Source organism: Cnephaeus nilssonii (genome assembly GCF_951640355.1).
Source record: "Cnephaeus nilssonii genome assembly, chromosome: 17".
Classification (NCBI taxonomy): domain Eukaryota; kingdom Metazoa; phylum Chordata; class Mammalia; order Chiroptera; family Vespertilionidae; genus Cnephaeus; species Cnephaeus nilssonii.
The window spans coordinates 35,832,403-35,860,387 of NC_137088.1; the positions used below are offsets into that span (position 1 = coordinate 35,832,403).

At 43.3% G+C, this 27,985-nt stretch overlaps 2 protein-coding genes across 5 annotated transcripts in view; both read right to left on the reverse strand.

Annotated features, from left to right (window-relative positions):
• Positions 1-8,244, reverse strand: part of ATG7 (autophagy related 7) — a 254,822-nt gene extending 246,578 nt beyond the window's left edge. The window contains exon 1 of one of the 4 annotated variants that reach the window (XM_079795433.1): positions 8,114-8,244. In XM_079795433.1, the coding sequence (XP_079651559.1) occupies positions 8,114-8,154 (41 nt within the window). In that variant the 5' untranslated portion in view covers positions 8,155-8,244. Of the gene's footprint in view, positions 1-2,268; positions 2,306-8,113 lie in introns of those variants that run through there. The other 3 variants (XM_079795434.1, XM_079795435.1, XM_079795437.1) reach the window with 3 other exon arrangements.
• A 310-nt stretch (positions 8,245-8,554) lies between these two features.
• The window catches only part of HRH1 (histamine receptor H1), a 71,646-nt gene continuing 52,215 nt past the window's right edge, over positions 8,555-27,985 (reverse strand). Inside the window, exon 3 of the mRNA XM_079795439.1 lies at positions 8,555-10,051. Coding sequence (XP_079651565.1) covers positions 8,560-9,978 — 1,419 coding nt within the window. The 5' untranslated portion in view covers positions 9,979-10,051 and the 3' untranslated portion in view covers positions 8,555-8,559. The remainder of the gene's footprint in view (positions 10,052-27,985) is intronic.

Sequence of the window (27,985 nt, forward strand, 5' to 3'; positions counted from 1 at the left end):
GTTTCAAAATATGTCACATGAAGCTTTCTCTGATGTCTTCATGTGACATGAGAAGTTATGTCACCTCCTCAGACAAAAGCTTCTTCTGCTTCCCCCCCCCCCCCCCCGTTACTTTCCATCCCATTACTATGTTCCTTCCTTTCTTTTTTTAAAAGCATCTATCAGGATCTGAAACACCTACCATCCATTAAAAATATTGTACTATTGACTATCACCACCACTGCTGCCCCCATCATTAAAAAGGCCCCATGCCTCAATGTTAGTGGTGCACAACAAAATTCTCAGTTGGTGTGGAGTTTCCTGTGGGTAAGAAAATTTAATGAGCCCTAGCCAAACAGCTCAGTCGGTTAGAGCCGTGGTCGGCAAACTGCGGCTCTCGAGCCACATGCGGCTCTTTGGCCCCTTGACTGTGGCTCTTCCACAAAATACCAGGGCCTGGGCGAGTCTATTTTGAAGAAGTGGTGTGAGAAGAAGTTTAAGTTTAAAAAAGTTGGCTCTCAAAAGAAATTTCAGTCGTTGTACTGTCGATATGTAGAGGGCCACCTGGGAGGCACCTGGGCATTTCCTTAATTATCATCAGCTGAACTCAGGGCTTAGGCCAAGTCATGCCCTGGGAACATGCTTCCCCAATAAGGCTGGACATGTTAATCAGTTCTGACTTCATAGCAGCCCAGGTGTCAGCAGGGGCGGGTCTAGATATGTAAATCCAGTAATGCTAGGGCCTAGTTAAGAATGCAAATAAGCTCCTTTGATCCTAAGTTTTGGTGTTACTTCCTGGATTTCTGGGATATAAAATAAACCTGCTGGGTGGCTCAGCGTCGTCATCATGCTGCCTCTCCATGAGAGAGGAAAGATGGCGTCCCACCCAGCCCCAGCTTCATGAATCTATTTCTGCGTCTTGTTTTCTTTATTTCTATTATTTCTCAATCCCTGGCCGCCTCCACTTAGAACCGGTTCGTTCATCTCTCTTTCTGCGCAGGACGCGGAAAAGGGAGATCCCCGCCATGTCTGGCCCCCGCCGCATCAGGCCCCTGCATCGATATTTGGCTCTATTGACTGAGTTTGCCGACCACTGGGTTAGAGCATCATCCCAACACACCAAGGTTGTGGGTTCAACCCTAGGTCAGGGCACATACAAGAAGCAAATCAATGAATGCATAAATAAGTGGATCAACCAATCAATGCTTCTTTTTTTCTCTCTCTCTCTCTAAAATAAAATTAAAGAGCCTAGCCTGGAGAGGAAAAGGTGGGAAGAGGAAGACAAACTAGCAGCTTTCAAAGCTGTGTGGGCAATAAACTGGAAGTGAAATCCTTAGGAGCCTGAAGGAGGGATAAGGGAGCTGAAATTACTGGGTAACCGCTTTCAGCTCAACTGATAACTTTTTAAAAGTCAGAGCTAAGGGGAAGACCAAATAGGAGTGGCCAGTAGTAAGCTTCTGTCACTTAAGAAATGTAACCAGTGGGGGTATCACAGAAGAAATCCAAATATTTAATGGAAAAAGGAAATCTGGGACCCAAACTGGCAGCTACAGATATATGCCTGGTTTCAGTTGCACAAAAAATGTTTAGTTAATTGCCAATTTAAAAAAAAAAATTGTTTTAGTTGCCAGGGTTTAAAAAATCAAGAGACTGACCACATGTGCACGCACCCTCTCACACACTGGAGTTTGTTTCGCTTCTCCAACATCATCTACGCTAGTAGTGTGCTCATAAAAACTCAGCTCAGCAAAGATAAAAGTTTGATTCTATTTACGACACAGAAATTTCCTGACACCTACATTTACCTTACCTGACTAAGCATTCAAGTTTGCAACCCTTGGACCAAACCGAGGCATCAAGAACCTGAGCTCAGAGAAGCCCAACGTGACGTCCTCACTTCAAAATAAGGCTTTCGTCCCTAAGAAGGCTCAGAAAGGGGAGTGACGCGCCAGTCCCACAGCACATCCGGGCAAAGCCAGGACGAGCAGCCAGGCGTCCTAACTCCCGCGTCCCGACACCCCGTCTTCGGAGCACTCCCGGTCGGAGGACTGAAGGCACTGACGTGGGAAACTAGGACCTTCCCGGTCAGGAGACCCGGGCGGACCGAGCCTGAGGGGAAGTAAGCGGAGAAGGAGGGCGAGAACGACAGTCAGTTACTCGGTGGGGAATGGAGGCTCCTGAGACCCTCCGTGACCTTCGCCTTCGCCGCAGCGTTCGCCCCCTCCCGCCAGGCCTCCCAAACCAACGCCAAAGGACCCCACTCCGCCTTCACCAGCTCGGCTCACTTACCGCCGCTCAACTTCCGGCAACCCCACGGCGTCGTCCGTAGAGCGCGCCCCGATGACGCAACGTGACCCCGCCCCCGCCTGCTTGGGGTCAGTGGTGCGCATGCGCACAAGGAGCCGCGGACCAGTCTGGAAAAGGAGCCCCTAGCACCGGATTGAGTGGGAGGAACCTGAGTCGTGGAGGAAGGCGGAACGTCAGTGGTGGGCGAGGCCCCCTGGTGGGAGCTGACCTGGAGAGGCGTCACCTTACCCGACGTGGGAATGTGTACATGCCCCTCGGGCTTTTAAAAAAGCGCTCCACGTTCCCTCTGCTGTTTTCAGAGGATGACAGGAATTATCATTTCTATTTTCTGGTAGAGGCAGCATCAAATGTATTCCAGGGACCATTAGGAGATAGGTGTGGAGAGACAGAAGATGGGAATTTTAATAGGTCAATGAAATTCGATAATGACCAACCTGCTCTTCCTAAACCAGGCATTATTCTCATAGCTCTCCGTTTGCAGTTGGATAGTTATTCATCTAAATTATTTATTGAGTGTATATTATGTGCCCAGGGGTGCAGAGATGTTAAAAATACAATAGTGAGTATAAACCTAATCTGATATATCAAGCCATTCACAAAGTGACTGTGATGAAGCTCTTTGGACTAATAATAATAAGAGTAATGACTACTGTTTGTTGATTATCTACCATGTTTACAGGTTTTCACATCTCTAACTGCCACAAAGGTCCAACAAAGTAGGTGTTATATTATTCCCATTTTACATAGGAAAGAATGGAGGGTAGGAAAACTTAAGGGGCTTGCTGAAGTTAAAGAACTTTTGGCCCTAAAAATCAAAGCCTGTAAGGAGATACTTTATCCAAAAGGATTCTTATACAGAATGAGGGAGGAGAGGAAAGAGACTATTGCAACAAGGGAGGGAAATATTGCAATAGGAAATCACTCTGACCAAAAGATCTGCAAATGTCTCAAGAGTTAGGCAAAAAAAGTTTATTCAATAGGGAAGAGTGAACAAGACTAAAAGAAACTGGGTGTGGAAAAGTGGGAAGAAAGGGTGGTTTGATCTAATAGTAGTAAATCAGACTGTTTTACCTTGAGGCCAGCCAGTTCTCAGGAGGGGTTGTATGCAGTTTCAGCCTGTGAGTGAATCAACAGTAAGGAGTCTGGGGAGCTTAACTCAAGTTGGTTAATAGGCACTTTTTTGTTAGATCAGTGAAGACAAGTAGTTCAGCTAATTACTTATAAGGCAAAGAATATAAATTCAAGACTGTGTCTGTCCTTGCCGCAGATAAACAAGGAGATATCCATAAGTCTTATATAAGTTATGAGAGTTGATGTTTCTTTGCAGTAAACCATTTCAGAAGCACAAAAGTGTGTGTGTGTGTGTGTGTGTGTGTGTGTGTGTGTGTGTGTTGGGTTGGGAAGGATTTCTTAACCATTGCTGTTTTTTAAGAGCAGGAGACTCAAGTAAAATTCAACATTGTCAACTGTTTTCACTAACCAGGTTCCTCCCCTGCCACTGCCCCTCAGACAGCATGCTTGGGTCACACTAAATTAATTCTGGTGTTTTAAGCCCACCCTGCTAATTCATCTCTCCATCTGCAATACCCTCACACTTCCTCTTATGGTCTAACCCTTTCTCCAACATCAAAATCCAGTTGAAACGTGGGTGAATCTTAGACAAAATGTTGACTGAAAAAGAGAACATATTATATGATTCCACTTAGTTAAAATTATAGAATCAGCAAAACTAATCTATAGTGATAGAAGTCAGATCAGTGGTTGCCTGGGGCATAAGGGAGGCATTGTCTGCAAAGAGGCATGAGAATTTTCTAGAAATGTTCTATCTTGAGATGGGGATGATGTGAGTATATGTGTTTGTCAAAATTCTACATTTAAAATGGGTGCATTTTACTGTGTATATTTAGTGTAATAAATTAAAAAAAAACACAGTAGGGATGTCATCTCCTATGTGTCTGACACCCACCACCTCTAGGCTTCACTCTATTAAGCTTATATGAGGGTAGGTTAAAGTTAGTTCTTTATAAGCTTGTTTCCCCAGCTGGACTTTGAAATCCTTGTAATTAATACCCTTTGGAGTTTCTGCCCAACTCATAATTTTTCCCTCTCCTCTGGGAACTGCTGGTCCTCCAGCCATGTTTGTACCACATGTGCCACCTACTCCCCACCCCCCACCCACCTCTCTTCAGAGTTGATTGCAGCTGAGGTGGACATGGGACAATTCTTTACCCTGAGTTTTGGACTTTTGTACTGATGCTCATAGCCAGTAGGAATAAGAATAAATCATATAGGTCAATGGCAATATTCTAGAGGGAACTTCTTCTGCTGTTGAGGCTCAAACTTTTCTGAGGCAAGGTCATCCAAAATATTCCTGGATTCCACAAAACACCTCAGTAGCCATTCACAAGCTGATTTCTGTCACTTGCAACCCTAAAGTAACTCCATGTGGTTGAAGTCCTGTCTGCCTTGTTCTCCATTGTCTCCTAATACCTGGCCCAAGAAGTGTTCAAAAGTACTTGTATGTGTCCTCCAAGAAGCATTTAAAGGCATTTTCTGTTTATCAAAAGCTAAGCATGTTTAATTCTTCCTTTGAATAAATTTAACTTACGACTACATTAATGAAGATATGTTCCTGAAGGTAGATTTTTCTTGAGGTTATTAATACTATGCTACCTGGTTTTTGCTCTTTCTGTACCCCACACCACTTTTTCTTTTATGTCTCCCTTCCCATTCCTCAGTTTCTCTGTCTCCCCTGTCTCCATCTGTCTGCCTCTTAATCTCCTCCATTTGCTCCTTAATATCTCCCCCTCTCTGTCCTTCTGCACATCCATCTCCCCCTCTCTTCCTCTTCTGTCCCTTGGTGTCCCTCATCTCTTCCTCTTGATCTGTCCTCTCTGACCCTCTGCCACCCCCATCTCCTCTAGTTTCCTCTCATTTCTCCCCACAACTTCCCCCTTCTCTTACCCTTAGTCTCCTCACCTCTATTTCTCCCCTCTCTGCAACTCAGTCTGTCCCTGTAGTAGCAAAGCACTGGGGACAAAGCATACTGAACCTTACTCAATATGTGGCTATGAAGGAAAAGGAGAATCAGTTACTATACCTTCACAACAATTGTAGAAAAAATGTTCTTAAAAGCCATATACTATATGCATTGTTATAAACCTTGTAAACAGTTAAAAAGAAACCAGCGTTTGGTAAATTTGGCAAATTGGCCATATGAAGAATTGGCTTTAAGCTCATCAGCGTTAAGCCCATAAAAAGAAACCCAAAGGAGCTTCTTAATCAGAAAATTCTTATCCAAGTTCCTTTTCCTAGAAGGTATTTATTTTAATACTAGAGGCCTGGTGCATGAAATTCGTGCATGGGGGGGTGTCCCTCAGCCCAACTTGCACCCTCTCCAATCTGGGACCCCTCGAGGGATGTCCAACTGCCCGTTTAGGCCCAATCTGGGTGAAATCGAACCTAAACAGGCAGTCAGACATCCCTCTCACAATCCAGGACTCCTGGCTCCCAACTGCCTGCCTGCCTGCCTGATTGCCACTTCTGCCTGCCAGCCTGATAACCCCCAACCACTCCCCTGCCAGCCTGATTGATGCCTAACTGATCCCCTGTCAGCCTGATTGCCCCTAACTTCCCTCCCCTGCTGGCCTGGTCACCACTAACTGCCCGCCCCTGCCAGCCTGGTCGCCCCTAACTGCCCTCCCCTGCAGGCCTGGTTCCCCCCAACTGCCCTACCCTGCAGGCCTGGTCCCTCTCAACTGCCCTCCCCTGCCAGCCATCTTGTGGTGGCCATCTTCTGTCCACATGGGGCAGCCATCTTGTGTGTTGGAGTGATGGCAAATTTGCATATTACCTCTTTATTATATAGGATTTAGGGTGGCAGAAAGCCTGGTTTCAACTGGAGTTTGTGCAAGCCATCGGGCACTGATTCTTTGCTGAATGTGCTGAGGTAGAGTTATCTCATATGAATTTAGTCCTTTCATTAATTCAAAATTAATCCAATCATTCAGATAGGAGTAGGAATAGAAGGTTGGTACTGTGGAAAGGGAGCACATTCCAGAATCAGATCTTACAGCTGTCCCTTAATCTCTCTGTGCTTCCGTTTACCCATTTGTAAAAACATGGAAATCTCCCTCATGAGACTGCTATAAAGATTAAATTATATAATGGTGGTAAAGCACAAAGCACATAGTATATTCTCAGTATATTTGAAAATTACGTATGGGTACCCTCTGTGTACCAGCCACACTGCAAGTGTTATAAAAAAAAAACCTGTATACAATAATGCATGGATCTTGTTCTTTATGCTCTGACAATTTATACTGATCATTTCTTGTTCTTGTCAAACTCAAATTCAGGTCCCTTTGACCCAAAGTCAGAGCTCATAACCATTTTTCTTCACTAGTTGCCTTAACTGTTCATCAACATCAATAATGAGCCTTTAGCCATTTGTCTGTATAGAGTGGTCTCTTTGGGGGGTCCTTGGTCCTGAGGGATCCCAGTGAAGGGTGCGTCCACAGGTCTTCTGAGGAACGGCTGCTGACCTGGAAACAGACCAGCTGCAGCTTCTAACACCAAGATAAAAATCTCCTTAGCTCCCACAGTTTTGAGCAAGAAGAGCTTATGGGGATGCAAAGCAGAGTGAGAGTGAAGCTAATTTTGAAAAGCAAGTCCTTTTCTAGAGACTTTTACAAATGTGATCAGAAACCAAAGAGAACCCCTATATGAGCTCTTGTAACCTTTGACAGTTCTTTCAACACATCTTCTCCACCTGAGAGACTCAGAATGGTAGAATTAAATAAGTCAAACTTGTAACAGTATAGTTTTTTATATCATATTTTAAGTAAGTAAAAACAACAACAACAACACCTCTCATTTTAACAGATCATGCAAACAGGAACACAAGACACAAAATGCCAGCTTGTACAGGCACTCCATTTGCTACGCATATTACAGTTTAGCATCAAGTTTTAAAATATAAGTCACCACCAGACTGCAACATAAACATCGAGTAAAGCTGTATGTTACCATGCCTTTGCTAGTTTTTACTTGAGAGACACGACTCTAAAAGAACATGGCCACTTTGGGACAAACACAGCAGAACTCACAAATAGCACACTGTCCCTTCAAAGTATCACCTTCAATGGCCACAGACATATTCTGTTGGCTGTTCCTGCTCACAACATATTCTTTTGAGAATTTCTACCACTCTCAGGAACTGTGTGTGTGTGTGTGTGTGTGTGTGTGTGTGTGTGTGTGTGTGTGTGAGAGAGAGAGAGAGAGAGAGAGAGAGAGAGAAAGAGAGAAAGAGAGAGAGAGAAATTTTTGCTTTGGGGAAAAAATGTGTTATGATGAGCTGAAACCCCACAGGGTTTCATTCTAGCTCTCTCACATAACTAGTTCTGTGATCTTGGGCAGCTTATTTCACCATGCTGCATCTCAGTTTGCTTCGCTCATTACACTACCCTCCTGTTGTGGGGTGTGATGGGGATTTAATTAGATAAACCTGGCATAACACTCAAGAAATACGGCTTTCTTCTCTTATTCCATTTAAAAATTTTTTTAAAATGTGAAACCATTAAAATTTTATTTTTCTCTTTCTTTTGTAGGCAGCTTTTATCATCTTTAAAAAAAATAGCTAAAAGGAATTTGGGGTTGAAAATGATGGGTGTGCGAGCTGCCTAATTTCCTATCAATTCTGAGACACGTGTGAATGAGAAATCATAAGGCAGAATTTCTAGGGCAGTTCAGACATTAGTTCTGGAAAAAGCTGTGAAAGAGGCCCAGAAGAGAGGTATTCTGAGAAGTGGCAGTCACAGTGCAATACCTGTTATGCCTCTCAAGGTGACCCCTGGAAAGGGACAGCATCTATCTGCATGTGTGCACAGTCATCTAGATCCATTCCAGGAAGGCTCTAGAGTTCAACTCTCCAGTGGAACTCTACCCACGAGTCCCTTCAACTGCCAATTAACTCAAGCCTGGAAGCTTGAATTAATGAGTCTGAGGCTCCCACATTTCCTGAGGAGCAGGAGTACTCGTCCAGATTCAATTCTCTTGGGAATATTCTGCTTTGTACTCAAAGTACATTCTCTGCTGACCACTGCCATCTGCAGTTCTTCCAATGGTGCCTAAGAACTTTCCAAATGACGCCGTCCTTAAGACTATTCTTTTGACTCCAGAAAGCCCAGGTACTGGCAACTCACAGGCCTTCACCCTCCATTTTCCTCAGGGACATCCTGAGTGTCACTTTGTTGCATCCCCTTATAGCCTCCCTTAGGAGCGAATGTGCAGAATTTTCTTGAATGTCTTCTTGAAGTTCTCATTGCACAAAGGGTAGATGAGGGGGTTCAGTGTGGAGTTGATGTAGCCCAGCCAGATGGTAAACATGTGCACATGTTCATTGCAACAGCTCTTGCAGAAGGCAATGACCATGAAGAAGATGAAGTAAGGAATCCAGCAAAGGATGAAGGCCGCCATGATAAAACCCAATTGTTTGGCAGCCTTCCGTTCTCGGTTCAGTTGCAACCCAGACATATACTGCCTTGAATGAGAGCGGAGCCTCTTCCAAGTGAACTTGATATAATCAAGGCCTGTGCTAGACTCACTTAGCGGTTTGCCTTTCCCTGATACTGATTCTGTGGGGATGTCTGAGTCTGCTAGAGAGAAGGACTGGCTATCACCTAGGGTCTGATCCTCTGACACCTCACTGGCCCCATGCATAGTCAGGCTCTGCTCATCTATCTCAAGCTGGCTCTGGCTCTGGTTGATGGCTATGTAGTCCCTGCCACTCCCCTCTGTCTCTGACTGTGTTTGCACAATATTAAGGGGGAAGCAGTGACGTTTGTCCACGTGTTCATCCTCCTCTTGGCTGCAGACACTTGAGGATTTCATCTCGTTTGGATCTTGGGACTTCAAGACAGGGCCACCACCAGCAACTTTCTGTTTCCTTTTCAGAACCTCCCAGAGAGACTTCTTCCCTGGTTTCATGGCCTCTATCTTGGGGTTCTCTGGCTTCAGCTTAATTTCAGAGAAGGAAGGGAGGGATCCATTCATGAGCTCCCGGTGCTGACAGTGCTGCCGTACAGCCTTGTAGATTTTGGCATAGAACCAGAGCATGAGCAAGGTAGGCAGGTAGAAGTTGATGATAGCAGTCATGATCTTGAACCAGGTGACATCATAGAAGTCTGTCTCACATTTGTCTTTCCGGTGCCCTGAGGTGTGTGGCATAAAGTGAGGCCAGCCCAGAATGGGAATAATCCAGAGGAAGGAGAGAAACCAGGCTCCCAAGATGGTGGCCGATGCTCGGGTCTTGGTGCGATACCTCAGGTATCTGAGGGGCTGCTGGACAGAGCGGTAGCGATCAATGCACAAGATGAAGACACTGAAAATGGATGCTGTGCTGGCCACGTAGTCCATGGAAAGCCAAAAGAGGCAGAGAGGCCAGCCCAGAGACCATTCGGACGTGAAGAGGTAGATGATGTTCATTGGCATGACAACAGCTCCCACAATCAGGTCTGCCACTGAGAGGCTAATGATGTACAGGTTCCCCACAGTGTGTAGCTTCCGCTCGCTCCGCACTGCACACAGGACCAGCAGGTTGAGCCCCACTGTGACCAAGGAGATGGTGCTCAGGACTACCACCAGGGGCATCAGTTGGTGGTTGGCCATGGTGGTCTTGTTCCCTTCACACATCTTATCTTCTAAGATGCTGGAGGAATTGGGAGAGTCATTGGCAAAAGAGCAACCTCCAGCTATGGCTCACTCCCTGGGAGGAAAGACACAAGGCTAAGATTAGATTCTTGGTGATCAATAGTCACTTAGTACCATTCATCACATTGATCAAACTGGGGTTGTATGTGGTCAGGGGCAGCAGACACTGCTGGTTACCTAAAACCTATACCCCCTCCTTCCTTAGTCATTCCTTCCTTCCTTCATTTAATGACAATTTATTGAATACCTGCATTGGTCCTGGCATATAGCAGTGAACAAAACAAAAATCTCAGCCCTAACCGGTTTGGCTCAGTGGATAAAGCGTCGGCCTGCGGACTGAAAGGTCCCAGGTTCAATTCCGGTCAAGGGCAAGTACCTTGGTTGCAGGCACATCCTCAATAGGAGTTGTGCAGGAGGCAGCTGATCGATGTTTCTCTCTCATCGATGTTTCTAACTCTCTATCCCTCTCTCTTCCTCTCTGTAAAAAAAAAATAAATCAATAAAATATATTAAAAAAAATTAAAAAATCTCTGCCCTCAAGTTGCTTATAGTCTAGTGAGGGAGTTGGGCAAAAACAAGAGGAAGTTTGTATTAAGTCCCATGTGGCATGTGTTCTGGGAAGGTAGGTTGCATTATGATTAGTCCAAGCTGAGTATCGTGCTCAAGTTCCTCATTGCCAGTGGCTGGTCTAGGGGTTGGCATGAGACACAACTGTGACCAAGGAAGTAGATGGGAAAGTCTCTTGACAAAGGTGGGGTTCTGGAAAGTGCTTCCTCTCCGAAAAAATGAGCAAAACAAGGAAAATCATTGTTTCCCACTTGCTGCCTTTTTCCTAACAGGAAGTGATGCTTGGGGCTACGGAGATCATCTTGGGGCCACCAGGGAAATGCTAAGAAAACCACTGAGACGCCAACCCAGAAAGTTCTACTGTCACTGAGTTGTTGAACAGAACCTGAATCTTCTTCCTCCACACTGGTTATCATGGGAAATAATTAAATATCTTCTTTGCTTAAGTAACTATTATGGGAGTTTTTACTGGCAACTAAAAGCACCCCTAACCTATATGGGGGAGGTTGCAAGGGTACACACAGCCTGGAATAAATTGAGCCCATCTCCTTGGATGAATGGTTCTCAAATTGGGAGAGGGTTATTATTTGAGAAAGCATATTTCTGATTATTTTACTTTTATATTTTATCACATAAAACTATGCATGCATTGCTAGTTTATGCTGAGAACAGGTTGTATGTTGTTATTGGTGATTCTCAGTTGGGGTGGGAAGTAGAAGTAGGTATTAAAACTTCCAGATTTTTATACTCATCAAAAAGTGATATGAGTTTAAAGAAAACCGAGAAACATTAACAGAGATCACAGATCTCTCAATAATTTAGGAAAAAACCTAGTTTTTCATTAAGGCGAAACTAGATAAATCCCTGCGTATAAGGCCAAATTCATATGTTTTAAAGATTAAAATCATGACCCCAAGGCATTTGGTCCTGGTGGAAGGAACCCATTGAGTTACTTTGTTGGAAAAGTACCACTTGGGTGGCATTGATTTTGCTCCAGCTCTGCTGCTAATTTTCTTGAGTGATGCCTCAGCCTACTTTTTCTCATTGGTCAAATGTAGAAAGATGGGGTAGGTCTCCCTTTTAGAGTCTCGCTTTAGGTATTTTTCCATGTTCTTTTCTGAGTGTGCCTCCTCTGACCGCTTCAACAGCATCACCTTCTCTCCCTGTGACCCAGTCCTGCCCTCTGCTCCTGTGACTCTATGCTATCAGCCTCAGAAGCCTAATCCATTCACCCCCGTTCACCCCAGCCATCACCTCTTCTTTGTGAACAACTCCCAAATCGACAGCTTCAGCCTGTATCTTTCTCCACTCCTACATACAATACTCAATCAATATATTGGAGCTTCAACTTCAGCTCTGACCATGTCAAAACCCCTTGGAATTGTCCACAGTCACCTCAGGAAGGAGGAGAGAAGGCGGAGGCAGTGTCATCTCAGGGGTTTTATTGTTTTGATTGGAAGGAAGCAAGAAGCTTCCTAAAACACTGCCATAACTTTGCATTTCCAAGGCAGCATCCCCTCCTACCGAAGTGACTCATTTCTCTCTTTTCCTCATTGCCTTGAGGAAATTTCTCTCTTTCTCATTTCTCTCTTTGACTCATTGCACACAGAGGGGAATCAGTGTGTTTTGTTTTGTTTTGCATTGTGCGTAAACTATCGTTCCACAATTATATTTAACAGAAAATGATTTGTTTCTATATAAAAATATATATTTTTCCTTTTTTGCTTAAAAAAGAAAAGGTGTTATGATTGAATTGAGATCACGGAACTAGAAATTATTATTGTATATTAAGTGTTTGGTTTGGGGTGAAATCTACTAAATCTGCAACTTTGAAATGAATCAAAGAATAAGTTGGATGGATAACTGGTTAAAAGGATGGGTGAACAAACAGATATGTTAAACAAAAAGAGCAAAATGTTAATTTACAACCTGGGTAGTGGGTATATGGGTGTTCACTGTATAATGCTTCCAACTTTTCTATTTCATTGATAATTTTCATATTAAAATGTTGGAAAAAATTAATACAGCATAAGTTTATCTTCCTTACCTATCACCATGAGCTCGGCTCTTTTTTTTTTTTTTTAATCCTCACCTGCGGATATTTTTTCTATTGACGTTATAGGGATAGAGGGAAGGAGAGAGGGAGGGAGGAGGGAGGGAGGGAGGGAGGGAGGGAGGGAGGGAGAGAGAGAGAGAGAGAGAGAGAGAGAGAGAGAGAGAGATGAGAGATGAGAGAAACACATCTATTGGTTGCCTTTCGTACACTCCCTGACCAGGGCAGGGATTGAACCTGCAACCAAGGCATGTGCCCTTGACAGGGAATTGAACCCATGACCCTTGGGTCCATGAGCTGGTGCTCTAACAACTGAGCAAAACTGGACAGGGCATAAGCCTGATCTTTATCATGTTTTCTCCTTTATAGCTTGGACATGTTATTTTGCATAAAAGTAAAAGATCAATAAATAGCTGTTAAGTGAATAAATAGAGAATGAGGAGCAGGACGATCTGAAATACCTGAGTTCAGAATTTATTCATCCAACAGATATTTACTGGTGAAAGTTTCCTTTCAGCTTAGTGATCTGTTTCAGGACCAAGCAAATCCACTTTTGTCCTAAACCACGGGATTCTGAGGAAGATTCCTGGAAAGGCAACTGCAGTACCCACGCTGCATCACAGGGCATTTGGGGCCACCCCTCCTGAGAAATGCTGAGGGGATGTCAGGGGAGGAGGAGGAAGCTGGAGGGAACATGTGACCCCAGCACCGAGCCTGAAAAAGCGGGCCCCACAGGGCACGCAGCCAAGAGGACAATAAGAGTGGCCACATCAGGGCCAGCTGAGTAATATGCAGGGCCCAGTGCAAATGAAAAATTAAAATACTATTAAGAATTTTAAGCCAAAACCGGTTTGGCTCAGTGGATAGAGCGTCGGCCTGTGGACTGAAAGGTCCCAGGTTCGATTCCGGTCAAGGGCATGTACCTTGGTTGCGGGCAAATCCCCAGTAGGGGGTGTGCAGGAGGCAGCTGATCGATGTTTCTCTCTCATTGACATTTCTAACTCTCTATCCCTCTCCCTTCCTCTCTGTAAAAAAATCAATAAAATATATTTAAAAAAATAAAAAGAATTTTAAGACAGAGACAGCAGAACATTAAACCAAACATAGGAATCCTGAGCTCAGGGCCTGCCCAGGTCACAGGCCGATTAAGTCATTTTTAGTCTCTCTTCCTCTCACCCAACCCCTGAACAGACCCTACTCAGCTAGGTAACGAACGAACGTTATGGCACTCTGGCACAGTGTGGGAGGTATTTGAGGGCACTGATCCTCATTTCACCTCATGCCACCAGGGGGCCACACTCGCCTCAGCTGTCTGGGCCCCATTGGGTTCTGAGGTTCGCTTCTGGGGTCAAGGCCAAACCTTCAGCGGTGGTGCTGGTTGGCAAGAGGATGTGCTCTGAGGGGAGAAATGACAGCTGGAGGAGGCACTTTGGACAGGACGTTTAGAGAAGAAAGGTGGGAGCCTGTAGGAGGGTTCTTTATAGCACTGTGTCCATAGTGAAGCAGGCGATGGAAGGAGAGCGCTCTCCCCTTCTCCCCCCGGCTCTGCCTCTTGATGGGCTGTGTGGAGTGTGAGTAAACAGCCAGGCCTCCAATTCCTCCGCTATATTGTAGGGAAAAATATGATGACCTCCCTCCCTGGGCTGCTGAAGATCACCGGAGACACGAGGGTGGGAATGCTCTGCTAACCCCCAGGTGACTTTGACTTGGTGACAAGCAGAAATGGATCCCTTTTCTCTCAGAGACTTCTGTGTACAAGCAAGGCAATTGGTTCATTCCAAAACCATTAGCTCCAGTGGAACTTTTACTGTAGTGATCACCACCAACAAACAGTCTAGTCCAATCAGGCCCCATTTCATCAATGCTGGTCCACAGATGGCTTGGGACTCATTTGGATGGTAGACCAGGGCAGCAGTTAAGCACCAGGTGCTTTATAAACCAGTAAACCTCTGCTCTAATCCTCTTTCTGCCCCAATTAGCAGACATTGGGGCAGAAAGATACTTAGCAGGTCAAGATACTTCACTTCACCAAGACTCAGTTTTCCTCACCTTCAAAATGGGGATAAAGCAAGCACTTAGTACAAGGCCTGACATGCAGGAAGTGCTAAATTAATAGTAGCTCTATTTTTTCTTCCTTTTCTTGGTGAGTGACACAGAGACCCCACAGCCAGCCCAGTCTGGCTCAGTGGAATCATCCTTGACCTTTCCCTGTTTTTCATCATGGTAGAAAATGCTAATAGTCTTCTAATAACAGTTTTTCAACACTGGAGAATAGACTTCCGCTTTTAACAGAAGAGCCTACATTTCCACGAAGCTGGGGATTACTATATGACTAAGCATGTAGTTTGCAACTTTCTGAAAGCAACCTTAAGGGAGGATGTGTTCTTTTCTTTGGCCCTTCTTTCTTCTAGCTGATTCGAATGCTGACAGGATGAATAGAGTTTAAGCAGCCATCTTGGGACCATGAGGAATAGCCACAAAATGAGAAAGGTAAAGTTGTAATTTGGAAAAAGTTGAGGTCTCTGATGATAATGGGGCTGCCCTACCAGCCAAGACTCTTCAATTCTGGGTTATTTTGAGTTTTCTATCACACACAGCCAACAGAATCCTAACTGAGACACTGCCCTGATACACTTTAAGAACTTCTGTCAATTAGCTTGAAAAGAAAGACAAAAGATAAACAGCATCAAAAATTAAATTAAAAATTCTAAAATTTAACAGGGAGAAGTGTGTTAAGATCAAAGCAGGTGGCAGGACAGAGGAGGAAGAAACAGCCTCTTCCAAGTTATGGTGTCCAAAAGGACATCAGAGATGGGGTGATGTGTGAGCTGGGCTTTGAAGGATGAGTAGAAGTTCACGAGGAGGAAGGAAAAGGAATTTAAGGCTGAGTAAAAGAAAGATGAAAGTACAGAGTTGAGTTCAATGAATTAGGAGGGAATCATTATCAGTAACTGGAGTATAGAGTGATGAGTCTGGAAAGGTATGTTGGGGCCAAGATGTAAGGAAGCTCTTCTCTACCTCTATGCCTTTGCCTGTGCTGTTTCTCCTGCCTGGAGCATCCTTTTGCCTTGAGGCTCTTAGTTGCTCCTCTTTATGTGTTCCACAGCACAGTGCTCTTTATATCCCCTGCCTTCTCATTCTTTCTTTAGCTGAGTCCCCTAACTAAAAAGGGAGCAACTCTCTAGGGGATGGAGTGTGTCCATTACTCTGTTTCTGATGTGTGACATCCATAACAATCAAGGGGGTACCCCTTCTTTGATGAAAGGGGCCACACTTTTTCACTTACTGCCATTCTCCTGTGCTGGCACCACGCTGGTACATGATCGATACTCTAGAGACATTTCCTGGATGAGTTCTGAGGAAATTAGACACAAATGGATAAAGAAGACACAGGGAGAAGGACCTAAGTGCAGAAGGTGTGGGCATATACACTGAGTGGCCAGATTATTATGATCTCTGAACTCATAATAATCTGGCCACTCAGTGTGTGTGTGTGTATTAGAGGCCTGGTGCATGAATTCGTGCATGGGTCGGGTCCGGCCAGCCTGGCCAGGGGGAGGGGACATGGGCGGTTGGCTGGCCTGCCTGCTGGTCGAACTCCAGGTCGAGGGAACAATTTGCATATTAGCCTTTTATTATATAGGTTATACACTGAGTGGCCAGATTATTATGCATTCAGAGATCATAATAATCTGACCACTCAGTGTATTTTCACAGGAGTGTTTAAACCAACAAAAAATTTGGATAACATTTATCCTATTGATGAATATTGACACCTTTCAGCTAATTTTCCTATTTTTTTTCCTGGAAATTTGATTATTAGAAATTTTTTTCATGGTAATCCAAAACATGAATATGGATTTAAGCATAAGGATGCTCACTGCAACATTATTGATGATAAGACATAATCTAACATTTGGGAGCTAAGTATATTATGGGACAGCTTCAGAATAGAATATCATGCAGTCATTGATAATCACATTTGTGGAGCTCCAATAATGAAAATGCTTATGATGAGATTAAATTTACAACAGACATTATTTGTACAGGATAATGTAAATTATATTAACTAACAGGATTAGAGCAAGGGTGAATCCCTGTTATATTATGTTAACACTGGTCTCCTCTAGGTAGTGATGTTTATTATATTTGGTACTTCCCAAGATTTTTAACAATGAGAACGTCTTGGTTTTATAATAGGGAAAATCAGAACTAATTGCACTCATTTTTAAAAACAAACCAAAAAATGGGTTTATTCCATTGGGAAAAATCATTTAAAAAGAAATGCCTTCCACATTCTTAGCACATCTTTTATTTTATTTAGTAAAACGTGAGAGTCTGGGATTCCATCCTTAATATATTCCAAACTTCCTTATCCACCAATTCCCATTCCAAACTGCTCTCCCCTCTGCCACATTTGCATTGGTTAGTTATTCTGTTCAAGTAAGTCAGAACCTTAATTTCTTTGCTCTAATTCTGAGAAAAAGGCATCATGCATGAGGGTGCCCCCAATACTGCATATTCTCATTGAGTCTGGTCAGAACATAATTTCCATAAAACACCCAGGATTGTCAATGCCACTGGCTGTGGTGCAGAGAGCAGACTGCAAATGTCAAAATCCCACTAGGAGTCCAGTGCTGCAGGGTTTGGACGTAGAATCTAGGGCGGTGCTGGGTTAAGAGTTATCCTCCACGTAAGATGCAAGAGGTGTATATGTCCTTGTGGGCAGGCAGTGGCCCCGAGGGCCTTTGCAGGGGATGGAGACACATATTCAAATATCTACAGCTTCAGGAAGGAAAAGTTACTACAGGGGGACCGGGTGTGGAGCAAGAGGGAGTGGTGGGAACTGGGGCAACCGTGAGGGTACAATCTTTGCCTGAAGAGTACAGCTGCCACTCAGATGCCACCAACTGCTACAAGCCCAGATCTGCTTATTTTTAAAATGAAGAATAAGGGCTGGATTTTCACATGAAATATTTGAGTTTTTAAATGTCGTCGATTATTCAATCGTTTCGTTTGTTTTCAGGAACACTTGAACACAGGCCAAGAAAGCATAAATTTTGGTGACATGACCTGTGAGCCCCGAGCTAGAAAAGTCAAGCTAGTTTACCGACACCCAGAATGCTGAGAATGATATAATGACTTTGGAGTAGGCACTTTTGGGGGTATCTGCTCAGCTCACAATAAACTTCCTTCTCTGAGAACCTTCATCCACACAGGGGTGGGGCCTGGCAGCCACAGTTATCACATAACCCTGATCCCGGGGTTGTCATCTGACCCCATCGGGGCCAATCAGTCCAATTCTCTCTTCTGGAAAACTGGAATTGGGATTGTATGCAGTCAAGACAGTTGGTCTCCTGAACTACAGTGATGGGGAAGTGGGGGCTGAGGCTGCCATGGCGGGGGGGCGCTGAAGTGGAGGGAGGGATGGAAGAAGGCAGCACACAAATGCAATGATCGCGTGCTGGAATAAATAATATCTACATGCACAAAGATGAATTTAGACTTCTACCTCACACCATACACAAAAATTAACTCAAAATTGATGTCAGCCCTAAATGTAAGAGCTAAACCTCCTAAACTCTTAAAAGAAATCATAGGAGCAAAGCTTTGTGACCTTGAGTTAGGCAAAGATTTCTTAGGCACAATACCAAAATTACAAATAAAGAAAAAAAAAGTTGCTAAGTTGGACTTCATCAAAATTAAAATGTTTGTGCTTCAACAGACACCACTAAAAAAAGGGGAAAATTACAGAATGGCTGAGAATATTTATCATATACCTGACATATCTGAGATGTCCAGAATATATAAAGAACTCTTCCAACTCAATAAGAAGAAGACAGATAACCCAACTAAAAAATGGACACGGGCCTGGCCCGTGTTGCTCAGGGCACATGCCCAAGTTGTAGGCTCAATCTCCAGTAGAGGGCGTGCAGGAGGCAGCTGATCAATGATTCTCTCTCTTCGTTGATGTTTCTATCTCTCTCTCCCTCTCCCTTCCTCTCTGAAATCAATAATAAAAAAAAAATGTTTAACAAATGGACACCAGATTTGAATAGATATTTCACCAAAGAAGATACAGGAATGGTTCAAAAGCTCATGAAAAGATGCTCCACATAATAACTTACCAGGGAAATGCAAATCAAAACCACAATGAGATATCACTTTATACTCATTAAGATGGCTGTAATTTAAAAAGACAGGTAACATGTGTTAAAGAGGATGAGGAGAAATTAGAATCCTCATATACTGCTTGAATGTAAAATGGTACAGCCACTGTGGAAATGTCTGGCAGTTCCTCAAACAGTTAAATAGTTAGCATATGATTTCATACCCAGCAATTTCATACCTACATGTATACTCAAGAGAACTGAAAACATGTTCACAAAAAAATGTGTATGTAAATGTTCATAGCATTATTCATATCAACCTAAAAAGTGGAAACAACACAAATGTTCACCAGTCAGTAAGTAAATAATCAAAATATAGTATACCCAAGCAATGAAAACTGTTTGTCAATAAAAAGTAACAAAATACTGATACATGCTATAACATGGATGAACTCCAAAGTGAAAGAAGCCAGACACAAAAGGCAACACATAATGTATGATGACATTTATAAGGATGCCCAGAAGAGATAAATCCGTTGAGGCAAAAAGTAGATTTGTAGTTGCCTGGGATAAAGGATGGTAATGGGAAGGGGGTCTCTTGGGACTGATGGCAATGTTCTAAAATTGGATTCTGATGATCATTGTACAACTCTGTAAATTGAATAACAATAATTGAATTGTATGATTCATTTAAATGAATTAATTTCATGGTATGTAAATTATCTTCTATATATATAAAAGGCTAGGTGACTGACCGTCCGTCCATCTGACCGACTGACCGGTACATATGATGCACACTGGCAATTTAAAAATAAATGTTGACTCGCACATGTGCGATACATATAAAGCTCTCACTGGCATCAATCGCATATGTGTTTTAATTTTATAATACTATATTATATATACTATTTTGACATGTAATTGTTTGCAGTAACGTAATTACCACACAAATCTTTCTTCTAATTGATTTCCTTTCAATGTGCATGAATCCGTGCACCAAGCCACTAGTACTTCAGTGGTACAAGAAAGAGGCTTGCCTGGATTTCCATATGTCTGGTTTGTTTTTTGTTTGTTTTTTTAAATATATTTTTATTTATTTCAGAGAGAAAGGGAGAGGAAGAGAGATAGAAACCTCAATGATGAGAGAATCATTGATTGGCTGCCTCCTGCACGCCCCACATTGGGATCGAGCCCACAACCCAGGCATGTGCCCTGACTGGGAATTGAACCGCGACCTCCTGGTCCCTAGGTCAACGCTCAACCGCTGAGCCATGCCGGATGGGCAATATCTCTGGTTTTAAAATCTATTTATGTATATCAGTTGCTCCCCAAAATACCTACCAGACACTAGTTGTTTTTTTTAAGGAAAGAAGTATTGGGAAAATATGAATGAAATTAAGGGTGAGTCCTAAAGAACCACCCCAGTTGAGCCACACATGTGACTCTGAATTTCCCAAAAGGCAAAGCAAAGAAGGAAAGAAGATTAAATAAAAGATTCTACTGTCACTGAAATGAAAACAAACTAATGGCTTAGCAGAAGGACAACTTTAGCTGGTACTAAGTTTTTGATTACGTGTACCTTATTGTTTTTTGTAAAGGGAGCACAATGACTTCTGACTTAACCATCAGGAATGGAAGCATGAAAATGGCTTAGCTACATCAACTCTTTTCTCCTGTACCTCTATGATCTCTCATTTTATAATTTGGTTTAAGCATTTGGGAGGTTGAATTTGTTTGATTATCTGCTCTTCCCATCCTGCATCCATGGTGTGATAGGCTGGGATTTTCACAAGTAGGCACAGGAAAAGGGAGCTGAATGGCAAACAAAACAAGTACATAGAGCCCAGCTCTGCTGTCTCTTACCATCTGGCCTTAAAAACCAATGAATAAAAAGAAAAGTAGCCTGGCTGGTGTGGCTCAGTGGTTGAACATCGACTTATAAACCAGGAGGTCACGGTTAAATTCCTGGTCAGGGCACATGCCCGGGGTTGCAGGATCAATCGCCAGTAGGGGTCATGCAGGAGGCAGCCGATCAATGATTCTCTCTTATCCATGTTTCCATCTCTCCCTCCCGCTCCCTTCCTCTTTGAAATCAATAAAAACATATTTAAAAAAAGAAAAGTAATAGCTCAAAGATTTTCTATATACCAGCATTGATTCATGTAATCCTTACAGTGCTGATGACTTAACAATGAAGGAATCACTTTTGTCCCATTTTAAAGATGTGGAAAACAGGGGCTTCTGGAGTTTACAGGCCTTGGTGCCCTGCACTAAGAGTGACAGAAGATCAAGTTTTATTTAAAGGCCCAAGTGACACTGCCTTCTAAGACATTTGAATGACTTTCAGATCCTCACCTCCTTGCCCTTCACCCGCCTCCTTTTTACTATGGTAAGAAAGAGAGGGAAGTCAATAAACACTTCAAAAAAAGATTTCATGGAATTGGAAATATGAATATCTGCACTACATTAGCCAAGGACACAGTGAACAACACAACAGGCCCGGCACAAACACATATTATTTTAGGGCACAATGAATAATGTTTTCTTTTTTGTTCCAAGTCCTTGGAGATTGAGCCTTGTGGAAGGCACTTTCAAAGACTAAAGTCATCTAGGCTGTTCTCATCTTGAGAAAAAAAAATTATTTGTGATATTGAAGTAAATAAAAGAGCTGGCAGAGAGAAAGGAGAGGCAGATGTGATGTTTTCAAGAGAGAGCTCTAAGGTAATTAGGAGTTTCTTTAAGGTCTCCGTCTCCTTCACTCAAGTGACTCCTGGTGTCTGACTGTACCCGGCCACCCAAGCTGCAGGCCTGGGGCTCCTCAGCGCCACCTGCTGGTCAAGCCTTTTTGCTGGTTCTGGGGCCAGACTTGTCTCTAGACAGGAGTATGTATGTACAGGGGCACAGATGAATGTGAAATCAGTCTGGCTGCCGGTTCCATTGTGATATTCATCCATCCATCCATCCATCCATCCATCCATCCATCCATCCATATCCCATCTATCCATTCATTCTTCCTTACTTCCATCAGTCCATCCAAAAGATCTTTTTAAAAAGATGTTATGATAGGTAAAGGACAGACACAATTCTTGCCCTCATGGAGTTTACAGCCTATAGTGGGGGTTCTCAACCTTGGCTGCCTGGAGAGCTTTTAAAACATACTGAGACATCTGCTTCAGAGAAGGGGTAAAGGTGTGTTTCCCTACTCGTTTGCTAAATACAAATAAAAACCCTGGACATTATATTTAAAACAAACATAAGATGACTCTGAAAGGTAGAGAGACAAAGGCAGCCCAACTAGGGACCCTGTGACCCAAAGAATGACCCAGTGATGAGTTGCCTGGGTTTTGTGTGGCCGCGTATATCTGAGACCCTCAGCTGGAGAAATGGGCTATTCAGAAACTCTGTGCCCATGAACACAGACAAAGGACCAGAAAAGGAGCAGCCTAGCAAAAAGAAAACTTCCAGGCAATAACTACCCCACTGCGGCCAAACACCACAGAAAACACTGCAGCCCTGTGTCCATCCTAGCCAGCACAGGCCAAGTGGGGAGCCAAGATCCCCCCTTGTCAGGCTGCAACCAGGTGACCCAGCACCCCTGCTGGGATGGTGCCCCTGGTCCCCAGTAGGGATCTGGGACTTTCTCCCCCTCAGGTGGAGACAAACACTGTCCCCTCTCCCCCATAGTGTCAATGGAGGCCACACTGGGGAGCAGTAAGGAGACAAATCTTATAGCAAGGGATTTGTCCCTGGAAGCCTAGTGAGGAGCAAGAACACTACCCCTGCCCCCCCCCCCCCCCCATCACAGAAGTCGAGCGGGGAACCTGGACTTCTACTCCCAACTTGAAGTGATGAGGAGTCAGTGCATCCTCTCTCCACTGCCTTCTGATGCCTCTGCCATAGCAGTGTCACATAAAGCAGATAAAACAGAAGACTTAAATATGATTCAGTCTTATAACATAATACCTAAAATGTCTGCATTTCAGTTGAAAATTACTTGCCATATCAAAAATGGGAAGATTTCATATGGAATTTTAAAAAAGCAATCAGTAGATACCAATGCCAAGCTGATAAAGAAGTCAGGATTATCTGACAAATATTTTAAAGTAATCATCATAAAAATGCTTCAATGTGCAAATGTGAACACACTTGAAACAAATGAAAACAATAGAAAATCTCAGCAAAGAAACAAAAGGTGAAAAGAAGAACCAAATGGAAATTTTAGAACTGAACAATCTTGAAACTGAAATATTAACTCAATGGTTGGGCACGACAGCAGGATGGAGGGAACAGAGGAAAGAATCAGTGAACTGAAAGACAGAACAAGAGAAATTAGAACAATAGAAATTACCCAATCTGAACATCAGAGGGGAAATAGACTGACAAAAAAAAAAGAGCAGAGTCCCAGAGATATGTGGTACTATAACAAAAGATCTAACATTCATGTAATCATTTTGGAAGTAGACAAGAAAAAGAGTGGGGATGTAAAGGTAGTTGAAGAAATAAGGTAGTTGAAGAAACTTCCTAAATTTGGAAGAGACATAAGTCTATAGAATCAAGAAGTTGAGTGAATCTCAAACAGCCCCCTCAAAACCCACACCAAGACACATAATAATTAAACTTCTGAAAACTGAAGACAAAGAAAAATATCTTGAAAGCAGCCAGAGAAGAATAATATCTTCCCATGATGATAACAACAACAGATTTCTCATCAGAAAACATGGAGATGAGAAGGAAGTGACAGTTTTTTCATATGCTGAAAGAAAAGAACTGTCAACTCAGAGTCTTATACTCAGTGAAACTACCCTTAAGAAATGAAGGGAAATCAATATATTCACAGACAAATAGCTTGTACAGGCTTGATATGCTGAAAACTACAAAATGCTGATGAAAGAAATAAAAAGATCTAAATAAATGGAGAGATACACGGTGTTCATGGATTAGGAAACTCAACATACAAAAATGTCAATTCTGCCCTGGCCAGCATTGCCCAGTGGTCAGAGCATCAGCCAGCAGAATGGAGGGTCAAGGGTTCAATTCCAGGTCAAGGACATGTACCTGGGTTGTAGATTCAATCCCTGCCCCTGGATGGGGCACGAGTGGGAGGCAGCAGACCGATGTGTCTCTTTTACATCTTTGTCTCTCTCTCTCTCCCACCTCCCTCCCTCCCTTCCACTCTCTCAAAAAACAAAAACAAACAAACAAAACAAATGGAAAAAACATACCTGGGTGAGGATTAACAACAACAACAAAAAGACAATTCTCCCTAAATTGATACAGAGTTAATGTGATTCCTATCCAAATCTCAGCAAGAGCTCTTGTAGATATGGACAAGACTACTCTAAAATTTATATGAAAACACAAAGGAAATAGAATAGCTAAAATAATTTTGAAAAATAAGAATAAAATGAGAGAAATCAGTCTACTTAATTTCAAGACATATAACTACAGGAATTAAGATTGCGGTATTGGTGGAGGGGTAGACACAGACCAGTGGAACAGAATACAGAACCAAGAAATAGAACAACCAAATATGCCCAAGAGATTTTTGAGCAAGGTGCAAAATCAATTTAATTGAGGAAAGGGCCTTTTCAACAAGAGCCTGGAGCAGCTGGACATCCATAGACCAAAAACTGAACCTCAACCAAAACCTCATACCTCATTTAAAAAATAACACAAAAATGGCTCACAGACTTCAATGTAAAACCATAAAAGTTTTTAAAAAAATACATCAGAGAAATCTTCAGGGTTTAAGGCTAAGCAAAGAGTTCTTACATTTGACACCAAAAGCATGACCCATAAAAAGAAATATTGATGAATTAGATCTATCCTTCAGTTACTTACCAATCCCCATCATAATCTTCTCTAGGATCAACATGTCTGTTATACCATTGTATACTTTATATATTTAAAAATAGGTCCATTTATTTTTAGCTTAAGTTTATTTCACTATGATGTATGAAAAACCAGTCATCTATTTTTTGTCAGATACAAAAGGTTTCCATGAATAACTTGTACAGGCTTGGCATGCTGAAAACTACAAAATGCTGATGAAAGAAATAAAATAAATAGGATGACAACAAAACAATGTGACTAAGTTCTAGCCAGACATTTTGAGCAAGGCTCTACTTTGATAAAAAGGAAGATGAGCAAGTATAAAATAGGTATTAAATATCTACCAGCATCAAACTAAGACTCTCCTGGAGATAATCTGACATTGATATTAATTAATGCCACATCTGTGCACCATTTAGACCACTTCAGATACCACCTAAAATGTGGTAAACATTGTTTTAAATTTCATCATACAATTATTTTGCTCCTAAATGCCTTTAAGGAAAAGTTCAAACTCCTTAGGCTGCAGGCATGATCTTTCTTTCATGTTTGACCCCTTCACTCCAATAAAAAGGAAGTTACTTTCCCCAAACTGACCAGGTTCATTCAGTCTGTGTAGGTCAGCGCATGTTCTTCCCTCTTCCTGGAAGAGGATTTGCCTTGAGGGTTGGGACCTCATTTTTGTTTACTATTGTCTCCTTCTGGACCAACTTCAGAACCTGCCTAGAGTAAAGTAGGTGAGAAGAGGGTATGGAAAGATTAATAAAGAAGATGAGGTGATATAGAGGGAAAAAAGATGGCGACCGGCAGGAAGGTAGGGAGAGACAGAGTGTGAGTGAGGAACCCATAGAGGAGAGTGTAGATGTGTGTGGTGTGTGTGTGTGTATGAGATAGGGTCAGTTAGATTCTGCAGGTCTTCCAAGGGGCTCCCGAACAGGGCAGCCCTAGACGGCGGAGCCCTGCGCACAAAGCGGACACTTCTCGGCGGCTGGTGCGGACGCAGAGACCACGCCATCTTGAGAAACAGAGCTGCCTGAGACTCGGATCCTGGCTTCTGACACAAACCAGGACCCTGCAGCCACCGGGGACAGAGAACTGCTATCACAGCTTCAGACAAACAAACAACAAGAATCCAGACTTCCCGGCAGATTTCTGTGAGTCAAAGAGCCTATCCCCCTCCTCGCAGGCGCGCGGATAGCGCCATAGTAACTGATAGACCTGCCCCTCCCCCAAGCTGCTGAGCGCCCACAGGCGAGCGGAAAGCGCCATAGTAACTGATAGACGCGCCCTTCGCCCAAGCTGCTCACAGGCGCGCGCACAGACAGCGCCATAGTAACTGATAGACCCGCCCCTGGCCCAAGCTGCCTAGCTTTGCGCAGGGACGCGCTCCCTCTTAGGGAACTTGGCGCGCGCTCGTGCACGGGACAGAAGCAGCTCCCCGTCGGGGAAATCTGTCAGTGCGCACAGAGGGCTCCCCTTCGGGGAATTTGGGGGAATTTGGCTCGCGGGTCACAGCTCCCCCTTCGGAGATTCTTAAGAGCGTGCACAGAGGGGCTTCCCTTTGGGGAATTTGGCGCGCAGGACGGACTCCGCCCCCCTTCTGGGACTTTGGGAGAGTGCACTGAGCCAGCTCACCTTCAGGTTTTTAAGAATGTGCGCTCTAGCCGGTTTGGCTCAGTAGAGAGAGCACACACAGGACGCAGCTCCACTTCAGGGAATTTGGCACGCCGGACACAGCTGCCTGGGATCCCTGACTCACAGCGCATTCACACTAAGAGCCAGCGACCCCAATTGTTGGTGCGTGCACACACAGGGACCCTGATTCTCAACGAGAAACCGCACAAGGCAACAGAGACTTTGACACTCGAGTCTTGGTGCAGACACAGGGAAACTCTGACTCCTGGCACATGCTAAGGATCTCATTCTCGGCACATACCAACAGTGTGGTGCAGACAGGGCCCCTGATTCTAAATGTGCACACGAGACCACACAGAACACTGGGGACACTGATCCTGGGCAAGTCTGGTTCCCACCAACCAAAGACAGCCACACGTCCTAGTGTCAGAGCACTTCAGTGAAACTAGGGTGGAGCGAAGTCCCCACAGCACACGGCCCAGGTCCACGCAAACAGAAGCTTGAGCTTTCTGGTAATAGCCAGAATGGGGAAACGAAATAACTCACAGAGGAAAGAAAATGTGGAGTCGCCAAGAAAGGAAATTAGTGAAAATGAAGCTTGCAACATGACCGAAAAGGAGTTCAGAGTAATGGTCATGGAATTTATACATCGGATGGATGAGAAAATCAACAACTTATGCAAGAATCAAGAAGAAATGAAAAGTGATATAGCTACAATCAAAAACACCATGGAAAGTTTCAACAGTAGACTACAAGAAGCAGAGGACCGAATTAGTGAGTTAGAAGATCAGGTACAGAAACAAGCTCAAGCTGAACAGCAATTGGAGAAAAAAATTAAAAAGCAGGAGGAAAGCCTAAGGGAGCTTCGGGACAACATGAAACGAAGTAACATGCGTATAATAGGGCTGCCAGAAGGACAAGAAGAGCAGCAGGGATTAGAAAATCTATTTGAAGAAATAATGACAGAAAACTTCCCGGATATGGGAAAGATAAAAGTTACGCAAGTAAAGAGAGTCCCAAGCAGGATCAACCCCAAAAGACCCACACCAAGACATGTCATAATTTCAATGGCAAATATAAATGATAAAGAGAGAATCCTAAAGGCGGCAAGAGAGAGACAGAGAGTTACCTACAAAGGAACACCCATCAGATTGTCAAATGATTACTCATCAGAAACACAACAAGCTAGAAGTGAATTGAAGGAGGTATACAAAGTGTTGCAAAGCAAAGGACTGAATCCAAGAATACTATATCCAGCAAGACTATCAATCAAAATTGAAGGGGAAATCAGGAGGTTTGCAGACAAAAAAAGCCTCAGGGAGTTTATCACCACCAAACCAGCAATGCAAGAATTGCTAAAGGGAATACTGTAAAAAGAAGAAATAAATAGGTAAGAAGGAATACAGACACAAAAATAGATATGACTGCAAACAAATACCTTTCAGTAATAACTTTAAATGTAAACGGACTAAATGCTCCAATCAAAAGACATCGAGTAGCTGAATGGATAAAAAAACACGACCCATATATATGCTGTCTACAAGAGACCCACCTCAGAACAAGAGACTCACACAGATTGAAAGTGAAGGGATGGAAAAATATCTTTCAGGCAAATGGAAATGAAAAAAAAGCTGGGGTAGCAATACTTATATCTGACAAAATAGACCTCAAAGTAAATGCCATAACAAGAGATAAGGAAGGCCACTTCATAATACTAAAGGGAGAAATCCAACAAGAAGAAATAATTCTGGTAAACATATACGCTCCCAATATAGGAGCACCCAAATACATA